This window comes from Nelumbo lutea, chromosome 1 (genome assembly GCF_056320005.1).
Source record: "Nelumbo lutea isolate HS-2025 chromosome 1, American lotus-T2T, whole genome shotgun sequence".
In the NCBI taxonomy this organism is placed as follows: Eukaryota; Viridiplantae; Streptophyta; class Magnoliopsida; order Proteales; family Nelumbonaceae; genus Nelumbo; species Nelumbo lutea.
The window spans coordinates 103,572,896-103,595,475 of record NC_142684.1 but is presented as its reverse complement, the minus strand read 5'-3'; the positions used below and the strand labels follow the sequence as shown (position 1 = coordinate 103,595,475).

Here is a 22,580-nt window from a genome sequence, read left to right as displayed (position 1 = left end):
TTGAAAAGGGGTTCAAAAGAATTCGTCAATGGTTAGAGAGATTGGGTTTTCCTCTCTCCAGTCAGGGTCAGAGTAGAGAAGGAGCGGGAAGATGACGAAAAAGAAGTATGAATCATCTTTTGCTAAAATGCGCATGTGGAGCGGCGTATCGTAGAGAATTTGGATCGAAGTCAGAGATCTGGAGGCAGTCTCTATCTTCTTGTTCCTTCTGCTGCTGGGAAAAACCGCTCCTACAAAATATAGGGATTGACAGTTCGGGCGAAGAAGACGACGTATGCGGGTCAGTGAGACCTGTTTTCGAAAAGCCTGAATACGAAATCCGATCGTACAACCAAACCCGTGCAATATACGGGTCTAATCCGTGTATTGGGAAGGTGACAGAAGGGAGGTTTTTGTCGAGTTTTTCAAAAGTTGAGGAAGTATTTATTAAAATGAAATTAGAGGGGAGGTTTTTATGATTGTTAGAAATTTCAGGGAAGGTTTTTGTATTTTACCCTAATATTTAATTCAATATATGTTCAATGAATATTAAATAGTTTTATTATCAAAAGTTAATAAATATGGTTAGTAAATTATCAAAAATTAAATATTCTTATTAGTACAGTAATAAATTACCAAAAATTAATAACTATTGTTATTAATTAACTCATCATGACTTTTTGAAGTATTTTAGGTAAATACTGTTATATTCATGTTAATTAACAACATTTTATAGAAATTGAAAACTCTTTAATTAATTCCTAGAAAATTGATAATTATATTTAACAATTATCCAAAAGTATAAAATTTTAGTTATTGTTATTATTATAGTTAAGAAACCAATGCAAATGGGGGAATAAAATATTAAAATGTTGGATAATGAAATTATTAATTAATTTATATTGGAAAAATAAAAGATAAATTAGTGCAATTTTGTTAGTCAACTACATAATAAAAATAATATTTAATAACAATTTAAAATAATTTTCAATAAATCTCCATAATTACACAAATGCAATAATTTTTTCAAAAATGTTCATAAAACTACATTTTCATAAAATACCATTTTGGAAATTAAAAGATATAATTTTTTTAAGTTTTTTTAAAATGTATTAAATAATTATTTAAAATTATTGTAATACTTTGAAAATTTTAGGAAAATTTATTACATTTGATAGATTTTGAAAAATTATTTAGTTTTCATTGTAAGTTGTTGAAAATTATTAAAGATAAATGAGTATGAGAAAGGGAAATTTGTAATTTGAACCAATATTTACATAAATTATTAAGATAAATTTGTATAATATTGGAGAAAGGAAATTATTGGTTAGTTTATATTAGAATATATAAGATAAAATTAGTGTAATTTTGTAAGTAAACCATTTTATAAAGAAAATAAATGATTTAATAACAATTTAATAATAAATTTGAATAAATTTTCATAATTACACAAATGTAATAAAATTTTCAAAATTTTCATAAAATTACATTTTGAAAATTAAAGACAATTTAGTGTACTTTTAGACATTTACCATGTGACTAATACTCAATATATCATTTTGATCAGTTTTTGTCATCGAATTGAATATTGGATTGACAGGGTGTGGGTACTTTGCTTTGAACCTACCCAACACTAGAGATAGGATAGGGAAATTCAAGGATTCCCCATCCTTGATGGGGAGTGGGTGTCTTGCCCTAAACTCACCTGACATTGAGGACGAAGCAAGAAAATTTGAGGATTCCTCTTCCCTAACGGGGAGTGGGTGCCTTGCCTTTAACCTATCTGACACTGGGGACGATGCAGGAAAATTTGAGGATTTCCCATCCCTAATGGGGAGTGGGTGCCTTGCCCTGAACCCACCCAAACCCGACCTATTGCCATTCCTATATAATTGTTATTAAAATTACTACAAATGATTAATAAAATTAAATTTATTAAAAATATTTGTTCATATTAAATTAACAACATTTGTTTTCTGTAAATCAACATTAAATGAAAAATACAATTATTAAAATTTTAAATATTAACAATAACTTTGAATACTTTTAGTTAATTAACAACAGATTTTGATTATAACTTATGAATTAATTAATAGTAAGTAAACTTATTCAATCTTTTAGATTTTCCCGTGCATCACACAGGTCAAAACTTGTAGGTCCAAAGTACTGTTGGCCAACAGTACTTGTAGGCCCAGGGTCAGAACTTGTAGGCCCAAAGTACTGTTGGGGTAGGTGCCAGCTCGGAATTGATGCCAATTCATGGATGGTTATTGGTGCATAGAGTGTGGATTGTTGATATTATGAATGTCTGCATTGGGTCTGTCTGTAATGAAAATAAAAAATCTGCATTGGGTATGTCTGTAATTTTTCGTAGTTTTTATATAAATAAAATGCATATAAATATATGTATTTATGCAAACAAACTTGGAAAATGGGTTGAATTCAAGTTACCCGATTCCTTAACCCGTCCAATCCAAATTTAGATCAGACCCGGCCCATGAAAACTTGGGTCGGGCCCTTACAATCTCACCCAAGTTGCAACAAGAGCCTGTAGAGGGATTGTAACCTCGACATTGGAATCCTTTTGTAGCTGAATGCATATCGGTCTGAAAAACCCTTCATTATAGAAAAGCCCAAAATTGGATGACAGTAGCTGGTTTTGAATTCTCAGCTCTGAAGAATAGAGCTGTAATGAAGATGCTAGGGGCATTAGCTGGCACTTCTTGTTTTGGATTGATAAAACTAAAGCTTTATCTCAAACTGTTTTGAATATAACTTTTGTGTATAAACATAGGCTGAATACCATATGTATAAACCATGGTTTTTAAAACCGACCTAGAGACCGAATTTGAACCGAATGGTCAGCCTATTCTGAAAAAAAGTTAAAAAAAGTAAAAAACTGTTCAAACGGTTCAAACGGTTAACCACCTAGGTCAGTGGTTTGCTGACCAAAATCAACAGTTTTTGGAAAAACCAAAACCGGTCACCTGATCAGTTTTCGGTTTGTCCAAACTGACCATCCGGTTCGGTCCGGTTTTGAAAACCATGGTATAAACATAGGATTAGATCATGTTGGTGGGACACTCCATCTAAGCTGGCAGAACTCGTTTCATAATGATTTATCTTCATTATAATCTCTTTTCAATTATCTCCAAGGAAAAAAATAAAACCGACAGGCCCAATGCAGATTTCTGATTTCTATTATAGAGTTATAAATCTTTAAAATGTTAAAAACCCACACTCTATGCATCTATACATGCCTGTGAATTGGTATCAATTTCGAAGTAACACCTACCCCACATATACTTTGAGTCTACAAATTCTAACCCTGGGCTGAACAGCATTCTCCAAAAAAATACTATCTAAAGCACGTATTAATCATGCCACCTCAATTTAATAAATATATAGGAAATTTTAAAAAACAATGAACATAAATGTATTGCATATGATGTATCAAATATATTATGGGTGCTTATAAAAAACTAAACTGAAACGGGTAATCTGAACCAAAAACCCTGTAAATCAAACCAATCAGTTTGATTTCCATTGACCTATAGTTAATCGAATTGATCACTATATATATTAGATATTATATTTGTAATAATCTATTAATAATATATACATTATTATATAAATAGAATTTATATTTATAATATATATTGTAAATATTATAATATATTTATAAGAATCTATATATTAAAAAAACCGAACCAATCAATCGGTCAACCAATCGATTCGGTTCGGTAATTTTAAAAACCGAAAGACCGGATTTCCCCGACGAATGTTAAATACGACCGTCTACTGTACAGGTAACAGAAAAGTGATGTGCCAAGCGTTGTTTTATTACTAGCAGCTACGGACTGGCACGGCGACGTATAGTCGTTGGTTGGACGAAGTCGCGCGGAGGCAGTAAACCAGTAAACAAACGAAGGCCGTGCACCAATTCCCTCCTCTAGTCATCCATCTCTTTCTCTCTCTCAAGTCTCAACTTCTTGTAAAGGTCGGAAGATCCAAATATAATATCAAAGCAACTCTTTGCTTATTTTTTTGTTTCTAATTTCTCTCTCTCTCCGTAAGAATAAGAATCCGTAAAGTGATCTATTAGATTTTGGTTTTGCTTCTGAGTTCTCTAATGTTCGTTTATGCACTTAAAGAGATAACAAACTTGAACATTTTGGTTATTTTGTTTGTAATTACTTCCTTGCTTTATCGATCTTTGCTCTTAGAGTTCAAGTCGATCCTAAAACTTCACGGATGCAATTGTGCAGAAATTTGCTTTTGAAGATGGGGAAGAAGCGGGTTATATTGCCGGCGCAGTATGTTGACTTGGCTGATGTGAAGTATGAACCAGGAGAGATCAAAGGTTAACTTATTTTCGTTCATTGGTTCTCTGCCTGATTTATATATATATATATATATATATATATATATATATATATATATATATATATATATTTTTTTTTTTTTTTTTCATTTTAAGTTTGTAAATTGTTGTAATATCAGCATTTTATAGGTTAGTAGGAGATAAAGAAAAGGGAATCAATTGGTTTTACATGCTTTTAATTGGTAAATGCTTGCGTGTGCCAGCTCCTCATTTGACAGGGTTTGCATTGAAGCTCTTCGTTTGGTTGGTGGAAGTCCCACTTATTGGGTCTTTCATCATGTCTTACGTGAAGAAGCAGAACAAAATGTTTGAGGTCTTTCTCTCTTTCTCTTGCTGAAATTTGAATTGATTTTGACATGTATAATGTAAGATAAAACCATAACATGTATCCTTGACAGATATTGCGCAAAACAAAGATACCAGAAGCGCCCATGTTTAAACCTGAGTTCCCTCCTCAAGGTTTTCTTTCTTTTCCCTTTTAGATGCATCCTGTGCTAGACGGTATACTCCATGCTAAATTCTTGATAGTCTTATTCTTAATTTCTTGGTTATTGTTAGAATGCTCGATCAGGGGTATTTTGGTCATTCTGGATTATCTTTCTTGAGAGTGAAAGGTCTATTGTATCTGTATTTAAGTTATGTGTCCCATCTTCTATGAGGGACAAAATGGTATTTCCTGTAACTCTATGTTTTTTGAATAAATACAAGTGGGTCAGATAGGGAAGGGTGATTTAGACTCTCTTCTAGTCTGGCCGAACCTTTTCTTTCTTCTTCTTCATCTTCTTCTTCCTCTTTCTCTTTTCTTTCTTCTTCTCTACTTCAACCCTAGAATCTACTAGGGTTTACTAACATGGTATCAGAGCTGTAAGGTCGTATCCTCATTTCTTTCTTGCTGCTGTTCTCTTTCTGGGTTCGCCGCCAACTTTCACAGTCATCTTCTTCCTTTTCGATTGACCTGAGTGGAGGTTCGATAAGGGGCTGAAAAGGAGCTGTCGTTTTGTGGGCCTGGAGGTGAGGATGCCTCCGGTCGTTGCTGTGGTGGTCGTTGGAGTGGTATACTAAACCCTCTATTCAGTATCGAAGAGGGCTGAATGTGTATAGGTATGAACGCTACTGTTGTTTGTCCAAGTAAGGAACTGCGAATGCTTCCTTTTGTTTCAAAAGTTGGTTGTGGTGGTGCTCAATGTGACTGATATGGATCTCAGTCGTGCTCCTCTGCATTTCTCTTCGTATGTATGTTGAAAGAAGAGTTGTCGACTGCTGAAGTTCACAACAATAGTAGATTGGTGGTGGTTGTGTCGTGGTGATTGGTGTATCTATGTTTCAAAATATTTAAAAGTAATCTCCTATACGTTGTGTGTAACCAGTTCTGCAGTGTGCAGCCCAAGTGTTTGATGTGAGGACTGAGTGATTTCAGTCTTAGTGTGTTGATGGTGAATGGTCCTGCAGTGTGCAGCCCAGGTGTTTGATGTGAAGACTGAGTGATTTCAGCCTTAGTGTGTGGTGTGTAATGTGTATTTAAAGAAGCTGGAATTGGTGGTGTTATAAGTGAGATAAGTCTTGTGAAAGAGTGTGAGGTTGTGTTGTATATTTGAAGGTGAAATAATTAAGATGGCTTCATTTGAAAATGGGGATGATAATAAAACAGGTGTCATGCTTTCTCCAGACTATTTAAGTGTTCAAATGACATCCATCAAGTTGAATGGTGAGAATTATGTACCATGGGCAAAATCTATGGAGGTGTTCTTGAAGGCCAAGAGGAAGGTAAAACATGTAAGAGAGGAGAAACCTCCCTCTGATACCCCTGAGTTCAGTGACTGGGAACAAGTAGATGCACAAATAATGACATGGCTCTGGAACAACATGGAACCAAAGATTAATGTGAACTTCATGTTGCTAGATACAGCTAGGGAAATCTGGGATCATGCTAAGAAGTTATACTCTGGACAAGACAATACAACTAGGGTGTATCAGTTGTACCGAGAGTATTTCAATTTGAAACAAGGGAGTCAAAGCTTAGAAGAGTACTATGCAAGTTTGAGGAACATTCATAATGAGCTTAATGTGTATCATCCTCTAACATCAGATGTTCAGATCCAACAACAACAACGTGAGCAACTTGATGTGACAAGGTTTCTTGTGGGGTTGAAGGCTGAGTATGAGCCTGTTAGAGCATAAATATTGGGAGGATCTGCTCTTCCCTCACTTGAAGAAGTCTTTGCTCGTCTTAAGAGGACATCTATTGAGTCGGGAGAACATTCTTCTCTCTCTGACAGATCTGGTTTGGTAGTGACTAAAGGGGGTGGTCGTGGAAATAGAAGTGGCGGTGTCAGGAGTGGACTCCCAAGCAACCGTGGTGGTCACATGTTTAGCAGGGCTAGTGGCCGGATTGGAGGCCGAGACTTAGGGGGAGGTCCGAGAAGAGGAAGGAGTAATACTCAGAGAAAGTGTACACATTGTGGTTTAGAGGAGCACACAGTTAATTTCTGCTATGATTTGCGTGGTGCACCCAACACTTGGGCTAATCATGCTAGGACAAGGGTAGTGACACAATTACTGAAAGTCAGCAAACTGACCCAATCCTCTCCACATCTACTTGTGCTTCTAAGAAGGAAATGGTGAGTGTACCACGTGAAGTATATGAGCAGTTCATTCAAACATCTCAGCAGAACACCCCACACTTGCCCATTCAGGTATGGCTTGCTTAGCTTCCAAAGACTCACACTGGATCATTAACTCCGGGGCCTCAAACCATATGTCTGGGACTCATGATGTATTTTCCTCCCTTTCCCACTCCTCCACACCTCAAACAGTTACACTTGCTAATGGTTCTACATCTCCTATCTGTGGTGTTGGTGATGTTAATCTCTCATCCTTGTCTTTATCATCTGTTTTATATGTTCCTAAGTTTCCTTTTAACCTTATGTCTGTAAGCAGATTAACAAAGTCTCTTAATTGTTTTATAACCTTCTACCATTCTTCTTGTGTGTTTCAGGATCTCAAGACGGAGAGGAAGATTGGTGGAGGGCATGAAGCAGGTGGATTATATTACCTTGATGGTGGTGGTCCTCCAGTAGCTTTTCAGTCATCTCTTACTCCTCTTCAATGGCACTGCAGACTTTGTCATCCTTCTCTCAAGGCCTTGAAGTTACTGGTTCCTTCCTTGAGTCATCTTTCATCATTAGACTGTGAGTCATGTCAATTGGGTAAACATCAGAGTCTCATTTAGTCCAAGAGTTGATAGTCGTGTCTCAAGTCCTTTCTCTTTAGTTCATTCCGATGTATGGGGTCCAATTAAAGTGGTGTCATACAATGGGTATAAGTATTTTGTAATCTTTGTTGATGATTTTTCAAGGATGACATGGATTTATCTTATGAAAGATCGTAGTGAGTTGTTCCCTATTTTTCAAAAATTTTATGCTGAAATACGCACTCAATTTGGTGTTCATATTAAAATTCTTCGCTCCGATAATGCCAAAGAATACAACTCCTCACCATTTCAGCAATACCTAGAACATCATGGGATCATTCATCAAACTTCTTGTGCCTACACCCCACAACAGAATGGTGTAGCTGAACGAAAAAATCGACATCTTCTTGAAACTGCTCGATCCTTGATGATTAATATGAATGTCCCAAAACATTTTTGGAGTGATGCTGTTCTCACATCCTGTTTTCTGATCAATCGGATGCTCATGTCAATCCTTGGAAGTCAATCCCCTTTCTCCGTGTTGTTTCCCACTTTATCTCCATTTCCTCTTACCCCAAGAATCTTTGGTTGTGTTTGTTTTGTTCAACACTTGGGGCCTGGCCAGTAGCTTTTCAGTCATCTCTTACTCCTCTTCAATGGCACTGCAGACTTTGTCATCCTTCTCTCAAGGCCTTGAAGTTACTGGTTCCTTCCTTGAGTCATCTTTCATCATTAGACTGTGAGTCATGTCAATTGGGTAAACATCAGAGTCTCATTTAGTCCAAGAGTTGATAGTCGTGTCTCAAGTCCTTTCTCTTTAGTTCATTCCGATGTATGGGGTCCAATTAAAGTGGTGTCATACAATGGGTATAAGTATTTTGTAATCTTTGTTGATGATTTTTCAAGGATGACATGGATTTATCTTATGAAAGATCGTAGTGAGTTGTTCCCTATTTTTCAAAAATTTTATGCTGAAATACGCACTCAATTTGGTGTTCATATTAAAATTCTTCGCTCCGATAATGCCAAAGAATACAACTCCTCACCATTTCAGCAATACCTAGAACATCATGGGATCATTCATCAAACTTCTTGTGCCTACACCCCACAACAGAATGGTGTAGCTGAACGAAAAAATCGACATCTTCTTGAAACTGCTCGATCCTTGATGATTAATATGAATGTCCCAAAACATTTTTGGAGTGATGCTGTTCTCACATCCTGTTTTCTGATCAATCGGATGCTCATGTCAATCCTTGGAAGTCAATCCCCTTTCTCCGTGTTGTTTCCCACTTTATCTCCATTTCCTCTTACCCCAAGAATCTTTGGTTGTGTTTGTTTTGTTCAACACTTGGGGCCTGGGTTAGACAAGCTAGATGCTCGAGCTACTAAGTGTATCTTTCTTGGCTACTCAAGGACTCAGAAAGGGTATAAGTGTTATAACCCAAAATCCTATAAATCGTTTGTGTGCTCTGATGTCACATTCTTTGAGTCCGTTCCATTCTTCTCGGATGTTGGGGTCTCTTCCTCTCCCTCTGTGGTTCCCCTTCCAGTACCTGTTGTGAACATCCTTCCAGTAGCTCCTGTTTCTACTACAGATGCACATCCTATGCCTGTTACTACTGAGAAGCCGCCAATCACTCAAGTGTATACCCGCAGAAGTGCATCGGGCCCTCCTCCACTTCAGCCCCTGTCGACAGATCCTGCTACTGCTCCTTCCCCTTCAGATTCTGATCTTCCTATTGCTCTGCGAAAAGGTAAACGCACTTGTACTTCTCACCCCATTTCACACTATGTTTCTACTGCTAACCTTTCTGCTTCTCATTGCAAATTTATATCATTACTCTCATCAGTTCCCATTCCCAAGACTGTCCAGGAAGCTCTTGCCTCCCCAGGGTGGCGGCAAGCAATGGAAGAAGAACTCTCTGCTCTACAACATAATCACACATGGGAACTCACCGCTCTTCCTTCCGGTAAGCACACAGTTGGGTGTAAATGGGTCTACACAGTGAAGTTTCTTCCTGATGGCAGTGTGGAGCGATTGAAAGCGAGGTTGGTGGCCAAGTGTTATTCTCAGATGTATGGTGTGGACTATATGGAGACATTTTCTCTTGTGGCTAAGATTGGTTCAGTTCGGGTGCTGATTTCATTAGCTGCTATGTATGATTGGCCTCTTGTACAACTTGACATCAAAAATGCCTTCCTGCATGGTGATCTAGTTGAGGAGGTGTATATGGAGCAACCACCAGGGTTTGTTGCTCAGGGGGAGTCTGGCAAAGTGTGTAGGCTCAAAAAGGCAATTTATGGACTGAAACAATCTCCATGTGCTTGGTTTGGCAGGTTCAGTGAAGTGATGAAAACCTTTGGGATGAAACAATGTCAGGTTGATCATTCTGTGTTCAACTATAACTCAAAGGATGAGAAAATCTTGCTAGTTGTGTATGTGGATGATATTGTCATAACTGGGAGTGATAGCAATGGAATCAACAGGTTGAAGAAATTCTTACAGGATCACTTCAATACGAAAGATCTGGAGAAGTTGAAATATTTCCTGGGAATAGAGGTTGCGAGGTCAAAACATGGGATCAACCTATGTCAGAGAAAATATGTTCTTGATTTACTTGAAGAGACAAGGTGGTTAGGTGCTAAACCAGCAGAGACTCCTATGGAACTCAATGCCAAGCTGAGTGTTGATGCGGGTGAAGAGTTTGATGATCCTAGAAGATACAGAAGGTTGGTGGGCAAATTGAACTACCTGACCATTACCCGATCAGATATATCATTTGCTGTGAGTGTGGTGAGCCAGTTTATGCAAAATCCTCGGGTTCCTCACTGGGAAGCTGTTTTGAGAATTGTTAGGTACCTAAAAGGTGCTCCAGGTCGTGGTTTGTTATACCAAAGTGGAGGAACTCTTGAGATAGTAGGGTACACAGATGCTGACTGGGCTGGTTCTATATCAAATAGGAGATCAACTACAGGGTATTGTACCTTCATCGGTGGCAATCTTGTAACTTGGAAGAGCAAGAAACAAACAGTGGTGGCAAGAAGTGCAGAAGCAGAGTACAGGGCTATGGCCCATACCACATGTGAGCTAGTATGGCTGAAGAACTTGCTTCAAGAGATGGGATTCTCAATTGACAAACCCATGAAACTATACTGTGATAACCAAGCTGCTGTTCACATCTCTTCCAATCTCGTCTTTCATGAGAGAACTAAGCATATTGAGGTTGATTGTCACTTTGTAAGAGATAAAGTGATAAGTAGAGTGATAACCACATCTCATGTGAGCTCAGGAAATCAATGGGCAGATCTTCTCACAAAGGGATTGTCTCGGGGAAGAATAGATTACATTTGTAACAAGCTGGGACTATATGATATATACTCTCTAGCTTGAGGGGGAGTGTTAGAATGCTCGAGTCAGGGGTATTTTGGTCATTCTGGATTATCTTTCTTGAGAGTGAAAGGTCTATTGTATCTGTGTTTAAGTCCCATCTTCTATGAGGGACAAAATGGTCTTTCTTGTAACTATGTTTTTTGAATAAATACAAGTGGGTCAGCTAGGGAAGGGTGATTTAGACTCTCTTCTAGTCTGGCCGAACCTTTCCTTTCTTCTTCTTCATTTCTTCTTCCTCTTTCTCTTTTCTTTCTTCTTCTCTACTTCAACCCTAGAATCTACTAGGGTTTACTAACAGTTATTACCCAATTCTTGTGTGGATATCAATTCCTTAAATTTTCAGTTCTTTTAGAAGCCAATATCTTGAACGAGTGGTGAAAATTACGTCTTTATATTTCATACAAGGCATTCTCTTTCCAATGATCCATTTCTATGAGGTTTCTATATAGAACCCCCCAGTGATTTAAAAGGCGCGCCTAGGCGCACAGGCGAGGCGCAGTCCTAGGCACAACCCATTCAAAAGGCGCACGCTTGGTGCGCCTTGCGCCTTAGCCCAGGCGTGCGCCTTTTGAAAATTTGCTGCTTTTTCCCTTTTTTGAGTTTGGCCGCTGGGCCGGGGGCGGACGTGCCACGCCCCTCAAGGCCAGCCCAAACAAGTCCATGTTAGGGTCTTATATTCTTAGTTTTCACACAAAAAATAATAATTTTACAGTTTTAATTGCTTTGAGAATCCCCTATTTGGTAATGTTGTCCATTCATTCATCCTAATAAAATATCTTCTTAAAAGCAATTAAAACTGTAAAATTATTATTTTTTGTGTGAAAACTAGAATTTAAGACCCTAACATGGACTTGTTTGGGCTGGCCTCGAGGGGCATGGCACAAAGGCGGCTCGTAGAATTAGGAATGTAATATGTCATATTAACTACTTGATGCAATTGAGAAAAAAAGAGATTGTGGGTTTTATATGTTTGATTTCATTTTTAAATTCTCATCTGAATATGCTTTACATATTATATTTATGTATTTTAATTTTAGATAATAGGTTTTTTAAAACTTAAGTTTATATTTTTATTAATATTATGTTTTATAATTTTTTTGAATTTTTAGCTTTATTTTTTTTTTAATTGTGCCCCTTGCCTCAAAAAGGCACGTGCCTCACCTTGCGCCTTTTTTGCACCTTGTGCTTTTAAAACACTGGAACCCCCCATCCTCAATCAATTAATTAATGGAAAGAAAGGCTTCTGTGGCCATGTGCATTTTAAGATAGAGAAATATATATTGAACTGTATGAAGAAATGTCATGCCATTTGTTTTTCTATTTTCTCTGTATAATTATCTTGTTAAGAATGAATCAAAGAGCGTCTTTAATTAGACTACAAGTGATCTTTTCTTGTATTTCTTTAATAAGAATACTATTTTCTTTTGCTTGTTTACCAGTTTGACTGTTAAAATTTTGTGGAGAAAGGATCTAGGAAGGGGAAGGTGGGCACTGTAATGGAATTAAACATTAGTGTTTAATGATCTAATCAGGCATATAGGATGTATGTGTTTTCAAATTCCCTCAGAGTATTGTCATCCATGGCATTGAACTAATAATACAGATATATGATGCTTGTGATGTAGAGATGGAACCTGGTGTTGTTGTCATTGAAGAAGATATTAGACCTACTGACCGTGTTGATTTAGCATTGAAGTGTCTTCCATCTTATGATCCTGCCCGCTGCTGGACTGGTGACTCGGTTCCATTTTTGTACTGGAAGATTCGTGATTACGCACATGCTTATCGGAGTAGACTTGTAACCCCTTCAATGGTAAGTCGCTGCAAATTGCTTGATATTATTGTGATCTACTAATTAGATTACAAAGGAAGAAATTAACTTTCACCATCTAGGTTGCAGAAAATATCATCTCAGTTGTCGAGGAGTTGAATAATAAGAAGCCTCTAATGGCATTATTCATCACTTTTAGTGCTGAGGAAGTAAGGAAACAAGCTGCAGCTTCTACACGAAGGTTTGAGGAAGGTACTGCCAATTCATTCTTGCATAAATTTGTAATTTTTTGTTTCTTGCTTCCTGCTAAGCTATTCTAAAAGGTACTGCTTTAATTCTCTCTGAAAAATTTTCGTACAGTGTATTGCAGGGATACCAGATTTTTTTACCAAAACTGAGTCCTATCCATTGTCAGTCTCTTAGCCTCTCAAATATATAACTGTGAACAATGCTTTTGCAGGAAACCCATTGTCTATTTTAGATGGGATTTTTATGGCAATAAAGGATGATATAGACTGTTGCCCATATCCAACTAAGGGTAAGCTCTTAGGACCCACCACCTTCTGTCTTCTTTTCCAACTAAGATACTAGCATATTCAGCTTGGTGTTGTGTGCATCAGGTGCAACAACATGGCTTCATGAGGTCCGCACGGTTGAGAAAGATGCTGTTTCTGTTTCAAGATTGCGAAGCTGTGGTGTGATTTTTGTTGGAAAAGCAAATATGCATGAATTGGGTCTTGGGACAACTGGAAATAATCCAAATTATGGGTAAAGGATGTGCTTGAAGTTCTTATTTCAACCAGCATTTTGGTTTTAAGTTATTTCAGAAATTCAGATCAGGTTTATTTTAAGTCTAAAAAATTCGTGTTTCGGTATTTTCAGGAGAAAATGGTACAAGGATGAATTTCATATTTTGAATATGGATATGTTTGGCACTCTGCTTTCATAGATGACAGATATACACTTGCATTCTCTAGAGAATCTTTATCAAATATGTTTTCTCCAACTATTTGTTTATGTGATTTTCATCCACAGTATGTGCACCTACACATGGCTTCCTTAGTAAATATCCTATTTGAGTACAACAGTATGCTTATGAACTACTTATTTCGTAATATATAAAACATATTTTTTGGATGTGTTGCCTTTTGGTTTCATTGCAGTTAATTGTCCAATACTGTCATCTGACCACATAAGATGTTCTCCAAAAGTTGATTGAATTTCAGTAGAAGTTGCATAACTGCGAAGTTATATATGCATGACTATGAATTTTCCATGTATGTTATTGAATCAATTGAATTAAGTTTCCAAAATATTTGCATCTTTTCATTTTTTTTTTCATTTCTGTTATTTTATTATCAATTATTTCTACTAAGCATAAAGCATATGAGGGGCACTTGTGATTGAATGCAATACATATAGCCATATACTACTAATGTATGCTTTAGTTGCACAGAAGAAATACTTAAAGGGACTCAATAAGGACTGTTCTTGTTGATGCTCATGGAGATAATTCTCTGTTATTACCTTATTTTTCATTTCCCAGTAAATTTTGTAGGGTTTAGCATTAAAATAATCTCACAAAATTGGCATGCAATTCCCAAGTGAAATAAGTCAAAGAACAGATTGAGCTGTAAGTCATCCTTATCCATAGCCTCTTCAACAATAATGGGTATGGTAACCTCCACTATCTTCCATCTGCAAACTCCTTTCATGGCTTATTTGTTGAATGTTGTAGGAAACCTTTAGGCAATGTTTATAAACTAGGACATTGGATGTAATGGAGGTGCACTTTCAGTTACCTTTTGTTGCATGGTTGCTTGGCTGAGTAAATGGTTAAGAGAAATAGAAGATGGGACTAAAGCACATTATGGGAAATTAGATAGAAACAATGAAGATTCTAAATTGTTATAAAAAATTATGTGTATGTGATAGATTCTTGGAGCAATAATTTGTGAATATTTGGGAGTATATTTCCTTTGGTAGAGTGAAATGGCAAAACTGGATTCTTGCATAGCTGATCCCATACACTTGGGATAAGGCTTTGTTGAGTTCATAGTACTTTGGACATGTTTTCATCTTCAATCTGACAAAGTGTCATGCTATACTCTTAAGTTGTAAGAGAAATGGAATCTTCACCATGGTTTTCGAATCTTTGTTGACCCAAATGGTTGGACCGCTTGGCCTGGAAACCGTTCAGGCAACTGGTTCCATTTCACCCTTAACCCGTTTCTTGGCCAAACACTGTTGACTTGGTCAGTGGCCCATCGACTCGGGCGGTCAAACCGTCTTGTTCAACCCGGAATTTTTTTGGCCATTTTTTATTTTTAAATTGGAACAGGCTGGCTGTTTGAACCGGACGGTCAAACTGCTGACCTCGGAAAATGGTGGCCAAAGTGGTTCCGGTTCCAGCTTGGTTTTTAAAACATTGGCCTTCACTCCAGAAAAGAAACAAAGAAATTGGAAACATTGTCTCAAATTTTATAGTATCAGTACTGCTAATAGATGTATGTAAATTAAGTATTTTTATTTTGGTATTGATAGTTTCTTTTGGTGTAAAGATTGCCAAAATTGTATAATTACCTTTATTTCATATTTGTCTTTCTCTGCTCTGGCTGGTCATCTTGGAGCTGCATTTAGGAATTAGGACCCTATATGCTACTTTATTTCACTTCATCTTGTATACTTGGCTCTATATTTCTCCATTGCGTGATTATGTAAATTAAGTATTTTTATTTTGGTATTGATAGTTTCCTTTGGTGTAAGGATTGCCAATATTGTATAATTACCTTTATTTCATATTTGTCTTTCTCTGCTCTGGTTGGTCATCTTGGAGCTGCATTTAGGAATTAGGACCCTATATGCTACTTTATTTCACTTCATCTTGTATACTTGGCTCTATATTTCTCCATTGTGTGATTATGCTGATTCTATTGACAGCCTGTCTGTTTGCCGATTCCATCACTTGTTGGTATCTGACTGATAGAATTTGGAGGACATGTACATAAGATCATTTTCGTTTTAGTTTTGCTTTTGAACCTATTAGTTGATTATCTAAAACTGAAATTGTCAAAATATTAATAAGAGCTAGAAATCAGTTTATTTATTGAAATCTAATGAAGGCCTTAATTTCTGTTTTTAGTAGCACGTGTAATGGATCCATTTTATATGATGAATTTATGCTTTAAGATGTTAAAAACAAGCTTAAATGGAATATTTCATTCTATATGCTATCAAAGTTTTCCATAAGGAAGAGAAATTCATAATTGCATGGATTTCTGCCTTTCACTTTTACATTATAATGGTTTCATTTCCTGTTTCTAATGCTTCCTGGAACTCATGTGAACTTCTCAGAGTTCAAATTCTTTTTCTTTTTATAAGGTTGGTACAGAAAATTATCTTTATTCACATTTGTAGCAGAACTACCTAGCTAGCATAAGTTCTTTTCATCTCCCACCCACTTGTGCATTTTTTTTTTTTTTTGTCTTTTTCTATGATATCTTTGAAATCAGTTTAGTGTCTTAATATTTTGACAAGACTGTGCTCCATAACAGAACAACAAGGAACCCGCATGATGTTGAAAGGTATACAGGTGGATCTTCCTCAGGCCCAGCAGCAATTGTAGCTTCTGGATTATGTTCAGCTGCACTGGGAACAGATGGTGGAGGTTGTAAAATTAAAATAATAGATATATAGATAAAGATTCTTTCTCTAGAAATGTCCTTATTTGGTGGTATGCACCATATGCAAAGTGCAGGTTCAGTTCGGATTCCTTCTTCACTCTGTGGTGTGGTGGGCCTGAAATCAACATACGGGCGTACTGACATGAAAGGGTAAGGTCGCAAGCTATATGCACAGTGTAATAAATGACTAATATATGGTATATTTACTATCTCTATATTATATTTATCTTGATCCCCTAAATAACAGACAGAACTGTTCGAGGCAGTGAAACTTGGTTTACTTTTAGTATGAATGACAGAGAAAGTTACATTGAATTCTCTTTGTGGACAATTTGTAGTAAATATATCTTATATTAAACTTGCTAACAACTTTTGGAACTTGATTCAGGTTCATAATTCATGTAACAGAGCCCAAATAATTGTGACAAGGCTCTGTTGCTGATAATGATGTATTCAGAGGCATTTAGAACATGTTATGTAAGTATAAAGCATATATGCTACTAAACTCAACAATCTATTAATGCTGGGTCAAGCAGTTAGGGCACTTAAAAGAGGACAAGAGGAGTTTCCAAATGTCTGAACATAGGTATAAGTGGAATTAAAAATTATTCATTGAAAAGATTGATCTTGTTGTGCGATTATTAGAACATGAAGGTGTATGCCAAATTCCTCCTTTAACTTCCATCTGTTTATACCAAAAATTTTCTTGTTTGTAATGAACTTTTGTAATTATATCACTAAAGAGCTATTTTACCAATCAAAGAAACTGATATCTAAAATTTCAAAATTTCTGCTTAGAAGCTTAAGATTGGTATTGCTTGGTTTTTATTTTTCATCTCTTTTATTAGTTTATACATTCCTATATATTGGGTAATATTGGATGGATGGAAATGTTGCTAATCCATATAACCAAAATTGCAAAATAAGCACCTTACTTGGTAAGATATCATTGTTAAAAAAGATAAAGCATTATATGTAGTCCTGTGACTTGAACTCATTTGTTTGTTTCAGCATGTAAGAAATACTGTATAGCTCCTTATCAGCCTTATTGGATCATATCATAATTCTCTTAGTGTTTTTTCTTTATGACACTTTGAAGATACTTGAATGATATCGCATATTTCTTATCACAGGAAGTGAATTGTGGTCATAAAAATGGTTCCTTAGCTAATTTTAGGCTTGCATGTTTGTATATCTTTTTTCTATTTCAGTTAGTATGGTCATGATATGATTATTTTGTTGACACCATAAGGTCAAGATTATAATCTTTCTAAGTTTGTTTCCAGGGCACTCTGTGATAGTGGGACTGTTGAAATTATTGGACCAATTGCATCCACAGTTGAGGATGTAATGCTAGTGTAAGATTTTCTTGCCTTGTAAATGGAGTTTTGGTTACATTATATTTTGTTGCTTCCATGTCGAGTACTTCTCTTTTTTTGTGGTTCAAACTGGAGAATTAGCTGAATGGTTAGGACTGGGATGGGCTGAAGGACTTGGGTGGAAGCAGTAAGAAATAGGTGCCCATAATTTGACGATGGATATGGTACTGAACAGAATGATATGGCCAAAATGGATTCATGTAGCCAACCCCATATAGTAATGACAAAGCATAGATGATGATGATGATAATGATGGTTAGGACAGGGACAGGCCCTTTTACTGTAGTTTTACACTCAGTGTTTCATTAATGTATTCTTCCATGTTATATGTGCATTTTCCTTGAACCACCAAATATTATGATATCAAGATTTGTGTAGTTGCTTTTACCTCTTTAATCTATTGTTCCAGATACAAGCTGTACTGTGTCTAGGCTATTATCCACCCTTAGTGTGAATTACCATATTATTCATTGAAAAATTATCATTTATTTGGTGAAACAGGACTAGGGGCAGACCAAAAAGGACATGGGTTGAAGTACTAAGAAATGATTTAAGTGCTCATGATTTAACAATTGATATGGCACTGGACAGAATGTAATGGTGAAACAGGATTCACGTAGCTGACCCCATATGTTTGGGACCAGGCATATGATGATGATGATATCTGGTGAAACATGTTCTGGCATAGTTATGTTAACATGGTTTCCCAGTATATGAATTTGTTCTGGTTTATTGGTTATTAGTTGTTTTATATGACAATATCTTCCTTCAATTTAATAGCTCATTTTTTATGCTATTATTCATTCTCAACCCGTTGCTCTGGTTAGACTCTTAAGCGTAAATGCTTGGCCTACAATTTCCCATCCCAACTATTTTGGCTTGGTAACATTTTTTGAGAGAAAAAGAGCAACTGATTTTATTAAGAAACAAAAGATAGGCTAACATGAATCCTATTTTACCATTCCACCCCATGAAGGCCATATTTTTAAATTAATTCATAAGGTTCCAAGTCTTTTCTTACAATCATAATCACATTTTCTCCCTCTCCTTGCCCTATCTAGAGCTTCAAAGTGTGCCTAATCAGTTAATCTTGTTTGCAGTCGGCTTGACAAGACCATCTCTGTTGATTTTCTTTCATCTTGACACCTATTGGAGCTAGAGCTACATGGAAGTTCCAATAATGCTTTCATTCTTTTATTTTATTTTTCACAAGAAACTGGAAAATAGTGGAAGAATCCTCTGTGAGCAGTCCTATATAAGTGTTGAATGGAGGCCCTCACCTCAAACATACATCAAACTTAACTTTGACAGATGCAGTATAGGTAATCCAGGAGTTTCAGGGGTGGGAGGAGTTAATGAGGAAAAGTGGAGGTAATATACTAGCTCCATTTTCAATTCCCATGGGTGTTGGGGATTCAACAGCGATCGAGCTATCATTTATCAAAAAAAAAAGGGTTGAGCTATGTATAGTGTAGCAGGGATTAAAAAGAGCAAAGCAACTAAACTTCAAAAACTTAATCGTAGAAGGGAACTCAAGGATTGTAACAAGGTGGTTGCAAAACAATCAAAAGGGATCATGGAAGTATGGACACAAACTACAGGATCTCTCATGCAAGAATTGGGTTCAAAGGTTGAATGAGTTCACAGATCTGTAAACAGCCTAGCAGGTGGTTTAGCAAAACAAGGGGTGGAAAGAGAGTAGTGTTTGGGGTCTAGTACCCTAAGGGGGAAATCATATCCGATGTATTTTTCGGCTCTCTTTAATGTGGCTGCAAACAGGTCAGCCTTAGTTGCAGATTCTTTTGTTGGTGGAGAACAATAGGATTACATGGCCACCTTCCTTCAGGAGAAGTTTTAATGATTGGTAACTGGATTTGGTGGCCCAACTTTTTCAAGTCCTTCAAAGTCAACAGCTGAACCTGTAAGTTCAAGATGCAAGATGTTGGAAGTGGACAAACACTGGAGAGTTTTCTGTTAAATCCTTCCATATTGGTCTTGTTTGGTGAGGCAAGGGTTTTATTCTCAAGTAAGATCATTTGGGGGAGTGCAGCTCCATCAAAAGTAAAATTCTTCCTATGGGTGGTTGTTTTGGAAAAATGCTTGACAAAGTCCATGCTGTTGAAGAAAGGTTTTAATGTTCCAGATTTGCTTTGTGTTTTCTGTAACCAAGAGGAGGAGACTTCTAGCCACTTGTTTCTGCATGTAGATGTTAGTGCTTCAATCTGGCACTATTTTCTTGGAGCTATAAACTTGCATTCGTGTACCCCTGGGTTGGTGAATGAACTGTTAGAAGGCTGGCAAGTCCCAGGTATGTCAAGAAAATGGAAGATCTATTGGTTCTATATTCCAGCTGCAATTTTGTGGGCCATTTGTCATGAAGAAACTGCAGAATTTTTGAGCAGAAGTCAGCATCAGAATCAGTGGTGATTAATGCAGCAGTACGGTTTTTAAAGGGCTGTCTGTCTGTCCATAATGTATTTAGAAATTGTATTTTTCTTCTTTTTTGAGGGTGGTTTTTTTGGGAGTCCTTAATTGGATGTCATGTGCATTTCTCATTGTACTGAGGACCATACTTTTGATATCAAAACATTATGCTATACTTAACTTTTCTAAAAAAGAAAATTCATCACATATTGGGGTGTATTGGGCGTACCGTATCATTTTGATAGCACCCCAATATGCCTAAATAAAAAACATATTGGGTTTTTGGCAATTTCAGGATGTAGTCAAGCCAAAGACCAACCCCCTAGACTTTTGCAAAAAAAACTAAAGGCTTGCATGCTTTGGAAACACCCAATATGCAAGGTTTGTGCATATCAGGTGTATCAATATTTTGAACCTTGCTTGTATTTACACTTATTTATTCACTAATTAATAAAGTTTTATCAGTTACCGATAAAAAAGGTAATAATGTTTTCATTTTTAATTTTAGCCTTTCTCGTCTTTACACTTGTCCATTTCAACATTCTGATCTAAGTTATGATCTTTCTATGAGAGTCTTGAGTATCTCATTCTGTAATCTGCTTTCATTTGTATTCCTTCATTAATTCTGCTTTTCACTGTTGTATGCTTTCATTCCCCTTTCTTTTTCCATTATTACTTGAATGAAGTAGATTTATGTCAGATTTATCAAAGAAGTTATTCATGATTAAAATGGTCTGCCAATCCATTTTCTCCAATATCCCCAAAAGAAGAATAGGTAATTTGAAAAATAGTGATGGGTGTTTGTTAAGTCTATGAAGTTTTTTTTTTTATTTATCTTAAAAAAAAGTACTCCCAATCACAGCTTAAAAAAGAAAGAGAGAAAAGAGCCTTTCTTTCCAAATTGATCTTTTAAACCCGGTCCTCGGTGGGCTGAAATAATTTGTTTAAGAAAATGGCCTGCAGTCCATTTTAGTGAACAGCAGGCCCTAAGTTAATTGGGCCCTATTATTATGTAGTAAGCATTTAATGGACCTGCAGTAGAGCCCATTAATGGGACAGCAGAACCTAAAAGAATTAAATTTTATATTAATTAATCATCTTTTTAGGTGCCCCATTTATTTATAAAAGGGATGCCACTTTTCTTATCCTAACAAGAGGGCTATTTTCCCTCTTCTAATCACTTTAAGTGGGATGACAGGTGTCACCCTAGGACGAGGAAATTGTTTTCCCTCTTTTAACCACTTTAAGTGAGGTGAGACATGTCACCCTAGGAAGAGGGAGTAATTTCCCCCCCTCTAACCACTTTAAGTGGGGTGACACATGTCATCCTAGGAAGAGGGAGTTACTTTCCCTCCTCTAACCACTTTAAATGGGCACCCTAAGAAGAGAGGGGTGGGGAGTTACCTAACCATCTCCCTCCTCTATATAAACCCCTCTCCTTGTAGGAGAGAGAGGGATAATGCCATTTTGTTGGCTAATACTACTTCGAGTAGAAATTGCTGATAACTGATTTTGATGTATGCTTTGTGAATAAAAGTAATAGAAACTGAAAGGTTTCAGCAAGAGAGAAAGATAGAGAAGAAAAGAGTGTGGGACGTCGCCATAATTGAATAGATCTGGCCGCCAACCCCTCTTGATTTATATACTTGAAATAAAAGAATGAAACATTACAAAAATACCCTTAGTAGGGCGGCTACTTTAAGTAGCTGAACAGTCACAACTTAAAATAACATAAACTAATGGGCCTAAGGCCCGATAACTTCCTAACTTAATAACTTGAATAAAAATAAAACAAAGTTGGGCCCAATAGCTTAAAATCGGCCCAAACTCAACACTCCCCCTCAAGTTGGGAGTAAATGTCAAACATTCCCAACTTGCATAGATCATGATCCAACTTGTTTCTTGCAACACTTTTTGTAAGAACATCAGCAAGTTGCAAATCGGAAGCAATGTATGGGAGACAAGCTTCCCCTGAAGTCACCCTTTCTCTTATGAAATCTCTGTCCACTTCAATGTGCTTTGTCCTGTCATGCTGAATTGGGTTGTGGGCAATGTTAATTGCTGCATGATTATCACAGTACAACATCATAGGTTCTTCTGCCTCAATACCAATTTCTCTTAACAAGGAATGAATCCAGAGAAGCTCTGAAACTCCATGTGCCATGGCTCTGAATTCAACTTCTACACTTGACCTTGCCACAACTGTCTATTTCTTACTTTTCCATGAAACTAGATTGCCCCCAACAAGAGTGCAAACTCCTAATGTAGATCTCCTGTCATCAAGGCATCATCCCTAATTAGCATCTATGTAAGCCTCTAGCTTCAACTATCCATGGTTAGCAAATAGTATGCCTCTGTCTGGGTGTCCTTTCAGAT

General features: G+C 36.6%; 1 protein-coding gene across 4 annotated transcripts in view; it reads left to right on the top strand.

Annotated features, from left to right (window-relative positions):
- Positions 1 to 3,793: 3,793 nt before the first annotated feature.
- Positions 3,794 to 22,580, top strand: part of FAAH (fatty acid amide hydrolase) — a 45,385-nt gene continuing 26,598 nt past the window's right edge. For 2 of the 4 annotated variants that reach the window (XM_088967069.1, XM_088967066.1), the window contains exons 1-11: positions 3,794 to 3,979; positions 4,248 to 4,342; positions 4,567 to 4,676; positions 4,762 to 4,822; positions 12,573 to 12,760; positions 12,841 to 12,970; positions 13,179 to 13,256; positions 13,339 to 13,486; positions 16,273 to 16,385; positions 16,476 to 16,551; positions 17,688 to 17,759. In XM_088967069.1, the coding sequence (XP_088823195.1) occupies positions 4,264 to 4,342; positions 4,567 to 4,676; positions 4,762 to 4,822; positions 12,573 to 12,760; positions 12,841 to 12,970; positions 13,179 to 13,256; positions 13,339 to 13,486; positions 16,273 to 16,385; positions 16,476 to 16,551; positions 17,688 to 17,759 (1,055 nt within the window). In that variant the 5' untranslated portion in view covers positions 3,794 to 3,979; positions 4,248 to 4,263. Of the gene's footprint in view, positions 4,114 to 4,247; positions 4,343 to 4,566; positions 4,677 to 4,761; positions 4,823 to 12,572; positions 12,761 to 12,840; positions 12,971 to 13,178; positions 13,257 to 13,338; positions 13,487 to 16,272; positions 16,386 to 16,475; positions 16,552 to 17,687; positions 17,760 to 22,580 lie in introns of all 4 variants that reach the window. The other 2 variants (XM_088967070.1, XM_088967068.1) reach the window with 1 other exon arrangement.